This window comes from Anabrus simplex, chromosome 3 (genome assembly GCF_040414725.1).
Source record: "Anabrus simplex isolate iqAnaSimp1 chromosome 3, ASM4041472v1, whole genome shotgun sequence".
Classification (NCBI taxonomy): Eukaryota; Metazoa; Arthropoda; class Insecta; order Orthoptera; family Tettigoniidae; genus Anabrus; species Anabrus simplex.
Window position 1 is genome coordinate 32,969,556 of NC_090267.1, and position 19,372 is coordinate 32,988,927.

Below are 19,372 nucleotides of genomic sequence, written 5' to 3' on the forward strand. Positions count from 1 at the left end.
AAAAATCAGGATCCTGATTGCTCTTACAAGCCATAAAAAGAGGATATCATTATAGGTGTCAGTCTAAACATACAAAATATTACAATGTCCTTGGCTAAAATTGCAGTATCAAGCTGCATGTCATAAGTTCACATGAATATACTTTCCGGAGCGTTGAAAAACTTGTTGGGGTAGGGCAGTAAACAGCTCATTCTTTATAATGAAACAGAAATGTGCCTCCTTGAAGATGATAAGAAGAAGCAAAGCTGATACACTGTTACAGATGTCAATATCGTATGTTGTGATAAGACAACAGATCTCTTAAATGGCTGTTCAGCTGCCTATAGTCTATTTAACTGGCTGAAGGAGTGAAAGTCGAATGTGTTATGATAAGATAACAGTCTTCCTTACGTAATTGTGGGAGCAAGGAAAAAGCATTCGGTTGTCTATAGATGTATTTATCTTATTTGAAGGACGAAAGTCGAAGGTTTATCGACGTTGATAGAGCTCTTTGGTGTGAAGTCTGTAACAAGAGGAGAATGAATGCTTAGGAAGGTATTTTTGAAGAGAATGTGGGTTTAAAGAAAGGTAAAACATGGAAAATGTATTAAAAAAACACTTACCCTTTCGTCTGTGAAGATGTAAATCAGTTATGGAAAGGTTAGTTGAAGAAAAATAACGTTATGTGTAGGTTCATTTATTTCTTTGACTGTTAACTCATTGCGGACCGTGGACGGCGTAAGACGTTTAAGCATGCTCCTATGCTGCGGGCCGTGGACGGCGTAAGACGTTTAATGTTCCGCGCGAAGCAATGCTGTTTATATTGGTCATCTATGCATTCTTACACCTTAGTCAGCGTTACTGGTTGTAGCAGGAAGTTGGTTGACCTTTTTGAGATAACTCGCGTTGAGTGGGCTCATGTTTATCTTAGCTGTTTTAGCGGGAATATCTCAGCACTTCCTCGCGCGTCAGGACGGTACTTGAGATTCTAATGCAGTGCGTGTCGTTCTTACCGAGTGTTGTATAATGGCTTATAAAACACAGTTTCTTACGCAAGATTAATTATTAGATATTGTTCACAATGATTATTCTGGTGATGAACTTATTCCTGAAATAGACTCAGATAGTGAAAATAAGAGTGACGAGGAATTTCCGTCAGGCCTATAAAGGAAAATGAAGTGCCTGATACATATCATCCTAGTTATTGTCCACCTGTTCCATCGTTTAGAGAGAATTCAGGTGTAAACGTTCAAACAGAAAATGAGCAGGATATTTTGAGTTACGTGAGTATTTTCATGAATGACGAATTCTATCAGTATGTGTGTGAGGAGACCAATCTATACACGAGTCAAGTGCGGTGCCCCGGCCTTTCACAAAGAATTCGATCATGCAATCGTGGAAACCGATTAATCCAAAATCCTGATATAAAAATGTACTGGACCGAGGACCCTGTTTTTCATACTCCGATATTTTCTAAAACAATGTTCCGAATACGCTTCCTTCGTATTCTTTCATTTCTTCACTTCGGTGACAGTAATCATTATGCCGAAAATACAGATAGGCTGTATAAAATTAGACGTATTTTGAAACCTGTGATACCAGACTCACACCCTAAATATTTACTAGAGGTAAGCACGAAGTATCAATTTTCTGACATTTATAGTTTAGGAGTAATTGTAAATTGTATTAAGTGATGCACGTCAAGATGGCCTGGCATGGAAATGCTGGTCCAGGCATTCAAGTGTCCCGCTCAGAAGCAGGTACTGAACGTGTTAATGCAGTTGCTATGGTAGCGTTGAATGACTGACACTTGTACTTCTGGTATTGTATCGATGTGAGAACTAAATTATATAAAGGATTTAGCAAAACTCAATGGATATAAACCTGAAATGATTAACCGTTTAATAAATAAGGTCAAATTCAAATTAACAACAAACCTCATCCCTGACAAACCCAAAAAATCCAAATTCCTTACCTTCACCTACAACAATCCAAACGTTCACCAGATCTTGAACCCAATAAAAAACAAAAATACCAGTATAGCTTTTAGAACAACAAACACTAACCAAAAATTATTTTTTAATCACAACACAGTCAATTCAAGCAAAAACATTTACTCAGGATCAGGCATATATAGGCTCACATGCACGCAATGCAACGCCTCTTATATTGGTCAAACAGGCCGGAGTTTTCAAACTAGGTACTTAGAACACTATAATGCCATTTAGCACAATAAATTTTCAGCAATGAGCTCCCATATGAAAGAAACAGGACATCACTTCACAACAATAGAAAGAGACCTCACAATTATTAAAAGAGTAGACAAAGGAAAGTTGATGAATGAACTTGAAACCATCTATATATTTTTGGACCAACACTACAACAAAAATCTAAACCTCAATGATTTAATTGAAGTCAAGAATCCATTATACGAAAGTTTACCCAAATTATTGCAAACTCTAAATTCAAAACATAACTACATTCTTAAAAATCTTAAGTTAACATCTTCTAGAACCTCCACTACTTTAACTAACTTGACTCCCTTCATGCCCGCCCCCACAATTCTCCCGCAACCCAACACGACTCCCTCCCTGTTCGACCATGTAAATCTCTCGCAACCAACAACACATAAACTTAACGCTCCGCCTACCCCCTCCCCTCAACCACACCCTCCTCCGCCAATCTCACATCGATACAATACCAGAAGTACAAGTGTCAGTCATTCAACGCTACCATAGCAACTGCATTAACAGTCAAAGAAATAAATGAACCTACACATAACGTTATTTTTCTTCAACTAACCTTTCCATAACTGATTTACATCTTCACAGACGAAAGGGTAAGTGTTTTTTTAATACATTTTCCATGTTTTACCTTTCTTTAAACCCACATTCTCTTCAAAAATACCTTCCTAAGCATTCACTCTCCTCTTGTTACAGACTTCACACCAAAGAGCTCTATCAACGTCGATAAACCTTCGACTTTCGTCCTTCAAATAAGATAAATACATCTATAGACAACCGAATGTTTTTTCCTTGCTCCCACAATTACGTAAGGAAGACTGTTATCATAACACATTCGACTTTCACTCCTTCAGCCAGTTAAATAGACTATAGGCAGCTGAACAGCCATTTAAGAGATCTGTTGTCTTATCACAACATACGATATTGACATCTGTAACAGTGTATCAGCTTTGCTTTTTCTTATCATCTTCAAGGAGGCACATTTCTGTTTCATTATAAAGACTGAGCTGTTTACTGCCCTACCCCAACAAGTTTTTCAACGCTCCGGAAAGTATATTCATGTGAACTTATGACATGCAGCTTGATACTGCAATTTTAGCCAAGGACATTCTAATATTTTGTATGTTTAGACTGACACCTATAATGATATCCTCTTTTTATGGCTTGTAAGAGCAATCAGGATCCTGATTTTTCACCATACAGGTTTGAATTTGAGGCTGATGATGCCCTTAATATGGGCGAAACATGTCCCTTAACATTTTATAATAATATTTAATTTCTAAAAAGATCTCTTTGTATTGAATAGGTGGATATATAAATAAACACTTGTAACATACTTTGTATTTACATACCATTTAATCGAGCAGCTCGTCTCCTTTCTCCCAAGTCTTCCCAGCCCAAACTTTGCAACATTTTTGTAACGCTACTCTTTTGTCGGAAATCACCCAGAACAAGTCGAGCTGTTTTTCTTTGGATTTTTTTCCACTTCTTGAATCAAGTAATCCTGGTGAGGGTCCCATACACTGGAACCATACTCTAGTTGGGGTCTTATCAGAGACTTATATGCCCTCTCCTTTACATCCTTACTACAACCCCTAAATACCCTTATAACCATGTGCAGAGATCTATACCCTTTATTAACAATCATATTTATGTGATTACCCAATGAAGGTCTTTTCTTTTATTAACACCTAGATACTTACAATGATCCCCAAAAGGAACTTTCACCCCATCAACGCAGTAATTAAAACTGAGAGGACTTTTCCTATTTGTGAAACTCACAACCTGACTTTTAACCCCGTTTATCATCATACCATTGTCCACCGTCCATCTCACAAGACTATCGAGGTCACCTTGCAGCCGCTCAGAATCTTGTAACTTAGGATTAGGCTGTGAGACATCACCATGTTTCACCGTTTCCATACCTCATTACCATCTTCTTATACCCAGACGCGCAGGTCACCCATGGGCGTTAAATAGCAAGACCCGCACCAGGCAAGCCGAACGTGTCCTCGAACACTCCCAGTATTGAAAGCCTGCTTAGCTAAAACCCTGTCAGTAGTGGGAATATTACTTCATGTGCTTTACAATCAAAATCAATTCTACCTCCAAATTTATTATACTGCCCTGCTTTGTTAATCTCTGACAGATTTTTGATATGCCTGTCATTTGAAATGGTAGTTTTTTTTTTTAAAGACTTACTTTCTTACTTATACCACCCTCATCTGGTAGTTGTTTCTTTATGAAGTTGACTTCCTTGTCACCAAACCTTCTTCTCAAGACGGCACCACACATTCAATAACTTACCGGTACTTCATAAGTTGTAAGCAACTACTTGCCACATTCCGAGTAATGTGGAGCTTTCCTTGTCACAAATAATTAATGCCTTCCTCCTTTCAATCTGTCTTTTCTCACAAGTGAAAGCACACAAATATTCAGTGAGGTACAACGACTCGATCTATACATCTAGTTACTTGCGAAGTTCTCACTAACGGGACAACACTTGAGTTTTAAAATCTTTTTGAAAAAAATTTCACCATCAAAGTTTAGGCCCGCAGGGTAGGAGAGATGGTGGTATACAATTCCTAATCACTAGATCACGTGCCAGAAGCCTGGTTTGTAATGTTATTGGTTTTACATTCCACTAACTACTTTATGGCTTTCGGAGTCACCTAGGTGCCAGAATTTTGTCCTTCAGGAGTTCTTTTACATGTCAGTAAAACTGCCAACACGAGGCTGGCGTATGGTACCTGATTTTATTGCCCTTTTCGATGGATATGGTAGTTCTTCGTAATGACTTTATAATTGATAAGATTCTACCTGCATTTCAGGGATTTAAAAAAAAATACATATCAAATATTGGAATTTAATTTTTGGTTCTTGTTAACAGGTCCTACCTATGAAAAATGGAGTTCCTATTTGTGATGGTATGCAGAGTGTCTCAGAACAATGTGAGAAGGAAGCACATGGATCAACATTTGTGGATATTTCAAATGAAATTTGCAAAAATACTTGCACAGGACTCTCAGAAGGCAGCCAGAAAATATCCAGTGTAGATGATGATGGGAATTCCAAGGAAAATATTAATGCTGTTTCACCACAGGAAAGTCCTGAGTGTCTAGGAGCTTACCTTTCTAGAAATAGTGAGTTAATGGATAAAGAAAAGCTGTCTGAGAATCACTCTTATGAGTCTGGAATTCCTGTGGCACAGGATTTCAATCCCATTATAAATAATTTTGTAAACGAAGCAGAGGACCAAATAGACTTGGAAACATCTACTGAAGAAAGTAATTGTAAAAGCTCATTTCGTTGTAAAATGTGTTCAAAGACGTTCCGTAAAAAGATATATTTAAAAAGACATGAAGTCATTCACAGCGGGAAAAGACCCTTTTCATGTAATAGATGTGGGAGTTCATTTTCTAGAACTGGAGATCTTGCCAAACACCTCCGAATTCATGAAAGAGACAAAAATTTGACCGATGCTTCTATGAAGTCTCAAGATTTAACAGAGTTAGATGTAAAGTGTGATGATAATGAACTAACATGCAAAGTTTGTTGCAGATCTTTTGCCAAGCAGTATTACTTGAAACAGCACTTAGTTGTTCACAGTGAAACTAGTACTTATCTTTGTGAAGAGTGTGGGAAGTCATTTTACAGGAGGGGGGCTCTGACTCAGCATAAAGCAACACATACTGGACTTAAGGCACATTCTTGCAACGTATGTAACAGAGCCTTTGCTTTTCTTGGACGTTTAAAAGAACATCAGCGCCTACATACAGGAATTAAATCGTTCCTTTGTAATATTTGTGGCAAGTCATTTTCTACAAAAGAAGGCCTGCTGTCTCATGAACGGACACACAGTGGTGAGAAACCATTCATTTGTACAATATGCGGTAAACAGTTCGCAACTTCATCGAACTTGCGAACTCACGTACGCCACCACACAGAAGGTAAAAGGTTTCCCTGCTCAGTATGTGGAACTGCTTTCTTTACTAAGTCAGGTTTGGAGAGGCATGCACGTTTGCACACAGGCCTGAAACCATTTTCGTGTGAAGTTTGCTCCCTTACATTTTACACAAAACGTGAAATGATACGCCATAATGCTTATCATCTTGGTAACAAACGCTTCTCGTGTGACAAGTGCAATAAATCCTACTTCGAACGTCAGCATTTGGTTATTCACCAGAGGAGCCATACTGGTGAACGACCGTATGCTTGTAACTGGTGTAAAAAGTCATTTTTTGAGAGATCTAAACTCAAAAGGCATATACAAACTCATGTTAGGAATAAGATCTGAATAGAGTCAAGAGTATTTATAGGTGAGTATTGGTATACTTCTTTTCACAAGAGATTAATCCTGATGTAAACAAATAGGCAGAGCACCTTGCCTTTGCATGTGGACATAGACATAGTTCATTGGAGAAGCAACTGTCGCACTCACTCGACTGTATGCAATTCGAAGAAAAGTAGTATGTCGCATTTATTTTATTACATTTAGAAAGTTTGGAAGAGTACGTAATCAGATTAAAATATGGTTATGATATATATAAAATAGTGATTAAATAATGAGAAATCAAGCCACAAGGTGTGGTGTAATACAGAAAGTCTTCTCGTAGTGGGGAAAAGTCCCAGGCTGTACAGCGTGGAGATATGGTCTTGCATCTTCCAGCAGTCAGTTAGTATTCATAATAATAGCAATTTAATTCCTATTACTCCTGGGTGGAGCATAGGGCACATACAAGAGCTCTCCATCTGACTCGATTTGCTGCCATAGTTTTGATGTTCTTCCAGGACTTCCCGACTGACGCTGCCTCCGCTTCCACTGTTCAACGCCATGTAAATCAATTCGAGTCTGAGTTTTCATTCCAAAAGTTGTCGTGGAGATATCCGTCTGGTTTACTTTTGTATGTGTTTCTGTAATACTTGATTCTCGGGTGTGCAAAGCCCAGTGGAGGGGCTGCCTCCTATAGCATCTAGGCGTGCTGATTTTCTGCCAGAGTTTCTTCCCTTAGCCTTTGGAGAACCAACTCCCTATACTAAAAGGCAGTAGCTTCACCAAAGCCCCGTTATCCACTATTTTCAGGGTTCCTGTAAAGCCTTCACAGCTACTGTAGCGGTCCGGGGCACCACAAGATCCCCACTGTACTTCACCCTTACAGGCATTCCCCTACGTCTAACGTTGCCCATCTCCCATGACGTGGATGAGGTGTTGGACCTATGGGAGACGAGCCAGTATTCATAGTGAGAGAAATGGAGCAAGACACCATTCATCAGTGAGCAGTGCGAGTAGCTGGACGTGCTATTGTTCTTTGCTTCTTTGTGTGCCGTTGTGACTGGAGTGACGTGGCAGTATCCCCAGCCTTGCCCGCTAGGCAGGCTGACGTGTTGTAAACGTGTGTCTTTGTTAAAAGCAACTGCATAGTGTGGTGCAATAGTTTGTAACTTGGTGGATTGCGCAATACTGTATTGCACCCTTCCGTGCGCTAAAGTGAAACTTCCAAAACTCTTCATCTGAGTACTTTACATGCACGATGGAACCCCTACCGGGAGGTGGAGACCCTTCCAAGAGGCCCCCTGTGCAACCAACACCAGCATTCGTACCAATGGTATTCCCTGGACTAACGACACCACCACAGAATAACGGACTACTGGAGACTCCAGCCACCACCCAACCGAGCCAAGCAGTCACAGGAGCGTCCTCTGGACCCCAGCAGCCCACTACGAAACCAGCTATGCCGCACCCGCCGCACCCTCATCAGGTAACCTGGATGAGACCCCGCAGAAACAAACAAGGTAAACTCCATCCTATGAAATTAACGCAAGTCACCCCTTCAGGGCAAAAACTTGTTTATGTTTCAACTTCAAATTCTTTTGAACCACTTTCGAACCTACCCACCAGTGGTAGCACCGCGCCTGAGGCAGTTGTGCCCCAACAGGCAGAAGTTCGTAACGAACCTGATCCTGGCCCCTCAGGTAGTGCCTCCTGTTCGGCGACAGCACAGTCTGTGTCTGACAGGAACGGGACTGCCAAAAGCAACGCTCCTGGTGGGGATATCGAGCAGATGGAAATTTCCCCTGATACTGCACCTAAGAAGAAGTCACTACCGCCAATAGTGGTTTTTTATAAAACCAACTATCAGCAGCACTATCCATATCTAAAATCAAAATGCACTGGTGACATCCGGGTCATAAACACTTGCATTGCTCTTAAATATCATGTCGACTCAGAGGAAGACTTCCGGCTGGTAGGTCAATACTTTGAATCGAGCAAGGCTCAGTTTTACACTCATCAACTACCAAGCCAGAGGCTTCTGCAAGTCATAATCAGAAACATTGTTGCCACAGTAGGTGTTGACTGGGTTTGTGAAGAACTCGTAGAAATAGGCTATCAGCCACGTGATGTTTATCAATTCACTCGGCGAGATGCTCAATCTAAGAAAGAGATCTCCCTGAGTGTATTGAGCGTCACTCTACCTAACGATACATTCTCAAAAACTATTTTTTCTCTCCATGATTTGTGTGGTTGTAAGGTAAAAATTGAGGCCTACAAAGGTCGCCAGGGTCCCTCGCAGTGCCACAAATGTCAAAGGCTGGGGCACACAGCCAATTATTGCAAAATGGCGCCGCGTTGCGTCAAATGCGGTGAAAACCACCCAGCGGCTGCCTGTCCCCTTGCTCCAAAGGCACCGGCCAAATGTGTTAACTGTAACCGTGAGCACCCTGCCTCTTGGAGAGGGTGTGCCCTATTCAAGAAGGCAGAAGAGCAAAAGAGAACTGCTGAGTATCTCAAAGCCCTGAAGAAGAGTGCTCAAGGTCCCTCCAGGATGGTAACTGAGGGGTTCTTGTTTGCAAACACTGCCAACAATTCTGAATCCCCCACCTCTCAGCAAACACCGCGGCCGCCCTGCAGCCAACATCCACTGGGATACCCCCTTCCGACCTCGGTGGATTATCAGACATCGTTGACCTGCTTCGGCAGATCAACTTCAGCAGACTTATTCCTTTGTTAAAGGAAACAATGACAAAATTGAGATCGTACACTAGCACTGTTGACAAACTGGTGGTCCTGCTATACAGTATCTCTCAGGCCCCTAAACGACACGACTGACGCCACTGACGATTATGGATGTGACTGTTTGTGCTTGGAATTGTATGGGTGTTATCGGTGAGAGGTACGAGCTTGAGGCTTTTATCTCTGACCATAACATCGATATCATGCTACTTGGTGAAACGTGGCTAAAAGAGCATATGCCCTTTAGAATTAAGAACATGGCTGTCTATAGGAAGGATAGAGCCAATGCCAAGAGGGGTGGGGTGGCTGTGCTGGTGAAGCCTAGTCTTACCCATCACATCCTCGACCCCGTCCCTCACTCTGCACTGGAAACCATAGGTATTGAGTTGTGTCATCGCAACTATCACTATAGACTTTTTGCAGCTTACCTACCGCGTTCAGCACCCCTCCATCTTGTCGAACTTGATGCTCTTTTGGACAACCCGGCTCGTATTCCCACTATAGTAGCCGGTGATCTCAGTTCTAAGCATTCTGACTGGAACTCTACGGTAGTCAATCCTAAGGGGAGATTACTGAACCAATATATGCAAGAAAATGACGTCATGGTCTGTGCTCCCTCAGAGCCCACCATTTATCCTTCAAATGGACTACCTGATGTTATTGATGTGACAGTTTCAAAATTCTATAACAGGGTCATTGATTTTGTTGTACCCTCTGAACTAAATTCGGATCACAACCCAATTATCTTCAATCTTTCCTGGAGTCGCCTCGAGGAGCCATCTCGTCTGTTATCTCTTCAAAATCTCGATTACACTAAATTCAGATCGCATTTCGATAAGAACCTGTGCTCTTTTGACCTCCACACCCGAGATGATGTCGATCGTGCCATTGGGCATCTTACGGCTAAGATGCGCAATGCTTGTCGATACATCAAGGATGCCGCGAGAAATTCTTCTTTCAACAACCGATCCGTCCCTGAGGACAATATTTCTGATCTCCTCAAGGATCTGATCAAACTCAAGAACCGTTATCGGAAGAGATGGCAACTCTATCGCGACCCTGCTGACCAGGCGGAATACAAGGAACTTGCCAAGGTCGTCCGCCAGAGGATGCTGGAGGCAAAGATTGAGAAATGGGAGCAACTCTGTCATACACTTTCTGAAACGCAGTCAGATAGCGACTTCTGGTGGGTTAGCCGCAATCTGACTCGTGCACGAGAACCGCAACGTGCGATTCACGGCCGTCGCGGACTCGTTTTCTCCTCCCTGGAGAAAGCTGAAGCCTTCGCTGACTCAATAGAGAGTCATTGTTTAGTCCACGACATGCCCTACGATGACGATGCACACGAACAACGTATCACTCGAAAGGCTGCAGCTTTCAGGTGTGCTTCGACACCTCATGACGATTACATGTCATAAACCTCATTTTAGGTCCGTATTGAAAATTTTTTAACAGTTCAACAATAATAAAGGTGTTTCAATTTATTCCACCTATTCAATACTTATATTTTCACTTATAGTTGTTACATAATTAAATTCTTAGTTACATGGGACATGTTTCGCCCTCAATTAAGGGCATCTTCAGCCTAAATACAATAATCAAAAATACAACTAAATTAAAAGTGGAAGTTAAATACAATCATCAAAAATACAACTAAAATAAAAAGTGGAAGTTAAAAGTTTAGTCTGTTATTAAAATTCGGAACAATAAAAATGTGAAAAATGATAAAATAAAAAGATGCTATTGGAAAACTGTCTTATGATTAAACTATAATCTTGTCGGAGACTAAAACTTCTATTAAAATTCTAATTAAAACAGTTCATATAAAATATTGGAAAATCAAAGTGGTAGTAATAAAAAGCCAACGACATGAGGGCGTGTACACAAGCATAAACTTGATTGTCATGAATACAATCTTTTCAAGGCCGCTGATGAAATTCGTAGCAAGTAAGGCAGAAGCGTCTATTGAAAAATTGTAAGAGGCCGTTAGCACCGGTAGGTAATAAAATGGCTGAATCCTTGCCAGAAAATGTCAACAGATGCAGAAATAAGTTTTCTGTAAGAGAAGGAAAAGAAGAAATAAGAAATTGAACGTAAGGAGAGAATTCAGTCTTACATAATTTTGAAACAGATGAGGACTTACATGTAAGTGGAAGTTGTTATTTGTTAACTACTGTTGAGTTGGTTGCTGCCCGTCTGTTGGCTCTGATAACAACAGACGGGCAGCAACCAACTCAACAGTAGTTAACAAATAACAACTTCCACTTACATGTAAGTCCTCATCTGTTTCAAAATTATGTAAGACTGAATTCTCTCCTTACGTTCAATTTCTTATTTCTTCTTTTCCTTCTCTTACAGAAAACTTATTTCTGCATCTGTTGACATTTTCTGGCAAGGATTCAGCCATTTTATTACCTACCGGTGCTAACGGCCTCTTACAATTTTTCAATAGACGCTTCTGCCTTACTTGCTACGAATTTCATCAGCGGCCTTGAAAAGATTGTATTCATGACAATCAAGTTTATGCTTGTGTACACGCCCTCATGTCGTTGGCTTTTTATTACTACCACTTTGATTTTCCAATATTTTATATGAACTGTTTTAATTAGAATTTTAATAGAAGTTTTAGTCTCCGACAAGATTATAGTTTAATCATAAGACAGTTTTCCAATAGCATCTTTTTATTTTATCATTTTTCACATTTTTATTGTTCCGAATTTTAATAACAGACTAAACTTTTAACTTCCACTTTTTATTTTAGTTGTATTTTTGATGATTGTATTTAACTTCCACTTTTAATTTAGTTGTATTTTTTATTATTGTATTTAGGCTGAAGATGCCCTTAATTGAGGGCGAAACATGTCCCATGTAACTAAGAATTTAATTATGTAACAACTATAAGTGAAAATATAAGTATTGAATAGGTGGAATAAATTGAAACACCTTTATTATTGTTGAACTGTTACCTCATGACGAATCGACCACAATGACACCTGCGGAATTCTGTCGGTGTATTAAGGACCTTAATGAGAATAAGTCTCCTGGGTATGATGGGGTCTCTGCGAAAGAACTCAAATCCTCCGCTATCGTGCTTTAGTGTTTCTTGCCGCAATATTTATCACCTGTCTTTCACTTGGCTACTTCCCTGCGGCATGGAAGGCAGCCAAAATCTGTGTTCTACCCAAGCCAGGAAAGAATCGGCTCTTCTCTCAAAATTACCGCCCCACCAGTCTTCTTTCACAGATCTCTAAAGTCTTTGAGAGACTTATTCTCAAACGCCTCAATGTTTATCTTGCTACCAGCAGCATACCAGAGCAGTTCGGATTCAGGTCCAAACGATCTGCTCCTCTTGCAGTTCTGCGGCTTGTACAATTTGCAACGAGGTCGTTTAACATGCGGCACTTCATGCCAGCGGTCTTTTTTGATGTGGAAAAGGCTTTTGATACCGTCTGGCACGACAATCTCATAGTTAAACTCCTGGAATTGTACAAAGTTCCACCCTATTTGGTCAAAATTCTCTCATCCTATTTACGTCACAGGCAATTTTTTGTCACCTGCGATGGCGCACAATCCACTCCTCGGCACCTCCTTGCAGGAGTGCCCCAGGGTGGAGTCCTATCACCAACTCTATATGCGCTGTATGTTAACGACCTCCTGCAAGTGGCTGGTGTAGAGATCCAGCAATACGCAGACAAAATCGCAGTTTATTCCGCTGAGCGACGATATTGTGGTGCCCCTGCCAAGTTACAAGCCTGGCTTCAGAAATTCCTTTCCTGGTGTGCCCTTAAGAAGGTTAAGGTCAACCCAGAGAAGACCCAGGCCATCATTTTCACTAGGAGATTCCCGAGATTTCGTCCGCTCAAAATTCGGAAGAAAAATATACCATGGTCCAATTCGGTTAAGTATCTTGGTCTGAAGCTTGATTGCACGCTCACGTAGCGATGGAATATTGACCAGGCTTTACAGAGAGCTGGCACTCGAGTTGCAGCATTCTGCCCTCTGCTATGCAACAAAAAACTGAGCGATAATATCAAACGGACGCTGTACCTCACACGTGTCCGTCCGATATTACCGGTACTCTGTGGCTGTAAAGCCTGGTGTTACATTCCAAAATCGTCACTGCATCGCCTCCATGTTTTTCAGAACAAGGTTCTACGGCGCATGACCTATTCTCCATGGTACAAATCAAATTTTGCCATCCACCGGGATCTCAATATCCCAGCTCTAAAACAGCAAATTCAAAAACTTGTTCTGCGGACGAAATCTCGAATTTTGCAAACCCAGTCAACAGATGAGGGCATCGCCCTGCTCAAAAGGGTCCTTAGGACCAAGAAGCCTAGTACTTGGTTCAAGTACAGAGGCCCTTGGCTCCTATACAATCCAAATTAATTTTTCGGCCATCAGTCGCATATGATCAAAATTCTGTTTCTCTGAATAAGTCTAACCCACTTACTTGCAACCAATGACCCAGCAATTAGGGGGTTTCAATTCTGATCTACGGCAGTAGGACAGAGTGATTTCTCCCCCACCAGTGTAGTAATCTAGCGCTTTTTCTGTTATCAGACACTCCCCAGATACTGATGAGTGAGAGGGCATTTTTTCCCTGGGGCTCCCATCTGTTCGATACCATAGAAAGGAAAAAAAAATGGAGCAAGAGGTAGGACCATCATGTGTAGTGAAGCACAAAAGAGGAAAACTGCTCAGAAGTGACTGTACACTGATTGTGAATGTGTTCAATAAACTAGGTGAACAGAATCCAGGTTTAAACGTTTATTTAGAAGTTCAGATCTTTGCACTGTTGTTTGTGATGCGTAGCACTGTACGTCCGAACACAAGAAGTTGACGGAGTGGAGGTCGGTACCACACGCTCAGCAAATCACAACTTTTTCTTTGGTGGTGACATAGACATACAGTGTTTACATCAGGATTAAACTCTTGTGAAAAGAATTATAATTCTGTCATCCGATACAAGAAAAGATTAACTGAGTATACAGTGCATTGATTACAAATAATTGTACTAGCATGTAGTAAATAATTTGTAGTTACATGTAAGAATATGAGTGAAATACGATCATTGTCCCGGCTAAGAATGAAATGCCAATCAACATTGCTCCTGTTCTGATTGACAGTCCACCAAGTGAGTGGCTGCACGGTTTGGGTCACATACGTCAGCTTGCATTTGGGAGCCCTGAAGATGGTTTTCCATAGTTTCCCCATTTTCACACCAGGACAATGCTGGGGCTGTATCTTAATTAAGACTACTGTCCCTTCTAGGTTCTAGCCCTTTCCTATCCCATTGTCACCATAAGACCTGTCTGTGTCGGTGTGATATTGGAAAACCAAATAGTAAAAAGTAATACAGTAGTTAATAGCCCAGAATACTAGACGTGGTGGTCTTTTAGGTTTGTGTCATGTGAAATATTTATCTTGTTTCAAGAAACATCAATCCAAAGGGCTATTACACATCTATAATTACTTTTAGTCACTTCTCTCTCTCTCTCTCTCTCTCTCTCTCTCTCTCTCTCTCTCTCTTTTTTTTTTTCCTAGGAAAAATATGGCAATACTCATCATAAAAATGTTATTTTTGACATATCCTCCGATATACCCGTGTCTTCTCTAGATCGCTTTTCCCTTTTGGTTCAGACTGAGGAATGACGGACCTTCTGTTGGAGAACGAGGCTGTTGCTTTGGCGCCCGTCAAACCTATGATTTGGTGAAGGTATGTTGATGACACATTTGTGGTATGGATAGAAGGTCCTGAGAAACTTCATGTATTTTTGAACCACTTAAATCAGCAACATCCTTCAATTCCCTATACTTGCGGCAAGGTATACGTTGGCCAAACATATCGGTCCATTGGGACTCGTATCAAGGAACACCAAAGAAGTATCCGTCTCAACCAGCCAGACAAATCAGCAAAGCTGAGCACACGCCATCATCGGGTGATGATGTCGTATTCCAAGATGTTTGAACTCTTACCTACACTAGACACTACAGGTCCAGGATTATACGGGAAGTTGTGAAAATACGGGAAAATCCTAACAATTTCAACAGGCACAGGCTGTCAATTAAGTAACACGTGGTTAGAGATGAGCTTAAGCGATATTTCAGAATATCGGTGACAGACGTATCTGTGACTTTTATCTGTGATTCATTCACAGGAAGCACGAGCATATGATTATCGTCACGGGTCACAGTTTAAGATGAGCTTAAATGATATTTCAGAACATCTGTGACTGCCGTATCTGTGACACAAAAATATCTGACTTTGATTTGTGATTCAGTCACAGGAACCACGAGCATATGATTATCGTCACGGTCACTCTTTGGTCGTGGAAATAATTAAAATAATCCTAGTTGATATGATGACAATGTTGGGTAGTATTTTTTGGAAGATTCAGGACATTAGAAGTGGGAAAAATAATACATTTATAACTTGAAGTTTCAGTAATGCATAGGTAAAGCATGTTAACATGACGCGCAATAAATTAACAAGCGGAATGTGATTACCCATGTCGTGTCTCCGGGATACTAATTATTTATACTTAATGTAGCTTTAAAAATAAAATTACTAAAAATAATAAATATATGAAATCAATACAAATATTCCTCCCATATACAGGGTTGTTCAGCAAATTTGCACATCTCAAATAACTTTTGAACAGTTAAAGTATTGTGTCAAAACAATATTATTTTCTGAAATTATGGTACGAACTTCAGTTTTTTAAATGGTACCACACTATTTTGTACACATAATCGTAAATCTACAAACATTACAAATTCAGCACCATGATTATTTTGAAAATTCGACAAGTACTTCTCGAAAAAATATTATGTAATCAAACATGCCTCATTTGCCAGCTGAGGACTGATCTGTTCAATTCACGCTACGTATGAAACATGAGCTAGCTACTGACAAATAGAGTTGCTAGATAGGTATTCTCTGTACTGTGCTCATAAGTACACTGTGATCAAATGTATGATTTAACATCGTTAATATCGCCGTAGCTAACTGGTGAATGAAAAACACATATAGATCTTAAGCTACAGCAGATAACATAGCCAATGTGATCCAAGTACACAACTTAAACAATATTTTGTCACAGATACTTCTGTGACAGCATATCTGATATATTGGTGACAAAGTAACAGGCTGTGATTTATCGACCATCTCTATATGTTGTTGCTAGCCATTAAGGATTTACATAGGTAGTTCTCTTCCCTGTCCTTTCACTATTATTATTTCTGTGTTTTACAAATTCTTACTTTCCTCATCACCAGGTGTTTCATTCCAGGCTGGTGTCAGTGTCATACTTTCATATGTGTGTACACCAGTTTTAATTCCCCTCCCAGATCGATTCTGATGGTGCCATCAGCTTCTGCTTCGAATGCTAGTGCTGTACTATGTATGGTGAGCCATCTAGTGATGAATGTACCACTTACACTTCTGTTACTAACGTCTAAATTCAAACTTTCATTATTGGAGATGTCTTTCTTGTGAAGAGTCAAGATTTTCTTCTGAAGATGCGAGCAAAGTTCTCTGTGAAACGTAAAGAGTTTCATCTTGTTTTCTTGACACGGTATAAGCCCAGAAGTCAATATCATGTCTGCATGTACGGGCTGTGGAAGCATCAATGTTAACGAGTAATATTTTGTCCAATTTTGAAGATTTCCTAAACTGGGTTGTATTCTATTTAATTTCTGCATGCATGTAAGCAGTTGTGTTAATCTTAAGAAAGAAGATCTGAAGGCAAGGAATTCTAAAAAGATGTTGCATGTGAGTTACTAAAGGAGAATGTGATTCTTTCAACCAGCTAGAGTCCTGTGCTTCAAGAGAGAAAATAATGTTTACAGCATGTTGTGATTTACACATGTGCACAGAGAGCGCAGCACTATTCACTTTGACAGGAAAGGGTTTACAAGGTTCTCAAGTCTGCTGGCCTCGAGACTATCAAGTGAGAAGAATTCCCATCCCGATCTTAATGGGCTGTACGTGCCCCACGTCACTGTTCTTTCATAATACAATTGATCAAGTAGCCAAAGATTAAATAAACAGAACCTTGATGCTAATTCACCCTAGTTATTTGGATTTTTAAGAATTTAGTGCTGGTCATATTTCCATTTTATTTACAGTTTTACTGCACTGTCTCAGGCATCTCTTACCATGACAGGATAGGACAAGGCTAGGCAGGGTTGCCAGTTGTCCCAATTAAGGCAGGATTCTCCCAATTTTTCTAGTGAAACCTTGACTCCCCATAAGAGTAGGCATTGGTAAAAATCCTGATTGCCCCGAAGTAGACAGTATTTCACGTTATTTCATCTCTACTTACTGTGAAGTTTTTAAATTAAAAGGCTGTACTGTAAAGGCATATATTGATGACAATATGCAAACTGTGCTCGCCAAACAGGACTTTCCCCAGGCAAGTTAAAAAAGTGTTATGTAATTCATCTCCCACTCGCTGACCTTTTCACGTGTTTTATGTGTATTATTTGACATTTACAGAAAGCAACTTGCCATCATAAAATGATCATTTGAGGATGTTATGTCTTATTAACTCTTCTGATGAGTTTGACTCACTAAGAAGATCCATTTCACTTCAAACCTGACCCCGTACAGAAACAGGATGAACGTTGGACATAATGTCTATATATGGGTATTATCTAGGTATCAAAATGTCAGTTCCATTCAGGAAAAAACTGGCAAACCTCAAACTAAAACTAGCAAAGAAGTGACCGTGGCCTTAATTAAGGTACAGTCGCAACATTTATCTCATGTAAAAATGGGAAACCACAGAAAACCATCTTCAGAACCGTTGTCAACCCAAATGCAAGCTAGCAGCTACATAGCCCAAAATTGTTTACCCGACTTGCTCGGTGGTGATATTTCTCATATATTCTTGTATTATGGCCAGAGAACTTAATTACTATCAGACTGTCTTTTATAATGTATCACAGTGTAAGTGAAAAATATGAAAGAAAGCTGTGTATGTCCTTGGTATTATGATTTTGTACATATAAGATAATGACAAGCCAGTGCAATAGTCAAAAATATCCATATACTCCACCTTCCCTCTGATGCTAAAATTCACCTTGTCCATATCCAAGCACCATCCAGTTTATCATTATCAGGATATGGTGTCTGGCTGCATGGCTAAATGGTTAGCATGCTGGTCTTGGTCCAGGCAGTCCCAGGTTCGATTCCCAGCTGGGCCAGGCATTTTAACCTTCACTGGTTAATTTCAGTGGCTCGAAGGCTGAGTGTATGTGCCATCTTCATCATTAGAATTCATCATAGGTAGACGGTCACCTATACAGCATCATCTTGAAAGACCTGCACCAAGCCTCTTCGGAGGCCATGCACCATTTAAAAAAAGTGATGTGGTTAGTATGGGTCTGCAGAATGTTCGCTGTAGATTAGTTTTTCTGCCATCCATCCAGTATATTCTGAAGCTTGAACATTACAGTGTATAGCAAAACTGTTTCTGCAGTGAACTGTTTGACGTGGCAGGTGTTGCTTTAGTTGACAACAGCGAGGCAACAGAGCGCGAGCAGGTGTTATCTTTGAACTGAATAGTATTCCAGTTTAGTGCAGAAGTTTTGCTTTTAACAAGTGATTGTCAAGTCAATATGGTAATGACTGAAATGAGTGTTTTTCGTGGAGTACATCTCCCGTCAAGGCGATAAAGTTTTCGGGAAATGTATAACTTAAATTTCGTGAGCATTTTCCAAATTCGGTATGTCCTGACCATGACACAGTGTGAGATTGAATTAATAAATTTTGTGAAACCAGATTTGTACCTGACGTTCCAAAAATCAGTAGGCCTGAAATTTTAACAAAGGCAAAACTGGATGAAATTTCTGATGTAACATTGAGGAGCCCCTCTAAATCAATGCAGAAATTAGCACAGGAGACAAATGTTTCTGTGCAGTCTGCACTACATAGAGCTGTATATATTATATATATGGCTAAGTTTAGTAGGATCCATTGCCAACACAACTGAGTATGCTACTGTACCCACCTCACTGCAGGAACCATTTCGCTATGCACTGTATACTGAAGGGCAGAAAGAAATATGATCAAAATGGAGAGTTGCATGCCTTCAAAGAAACACAATCTCTGTGCAGGCCACGAAGTCCA

The 19,372-nt window shown here is 40.2% G+C and overlaps 1 protein-coding gene across 2 annotated transcripts in view; it reads left to right on the forward strand.

The window, feature by feature from the left end:
* Nucleotides 1–19,372, forward strand: part of LOC136865945 (gastrula zinc finger protein XlCGF57.1) — a 62,970-nt gene that overhangs the window by 17,102 nt on the left and 26,496 nt on the right. For both annotated transcript variants that reach the window (XM_067142508.2, XM_067142507.2), the window contains one exon: nucleotides 5,113–6,541. In XM_067142508.2, the coding sequence (XP_066998609.2) occupies nucleotides 5,113–6,519 (1,407 nt within the window). In that variant the 3' untranslated portion in view covers nucleotides 6,520–6,541. The remainder of the gene's footprint in view (nucleotides 1–5,112; nucleotides 6,542–19,372) is intronic.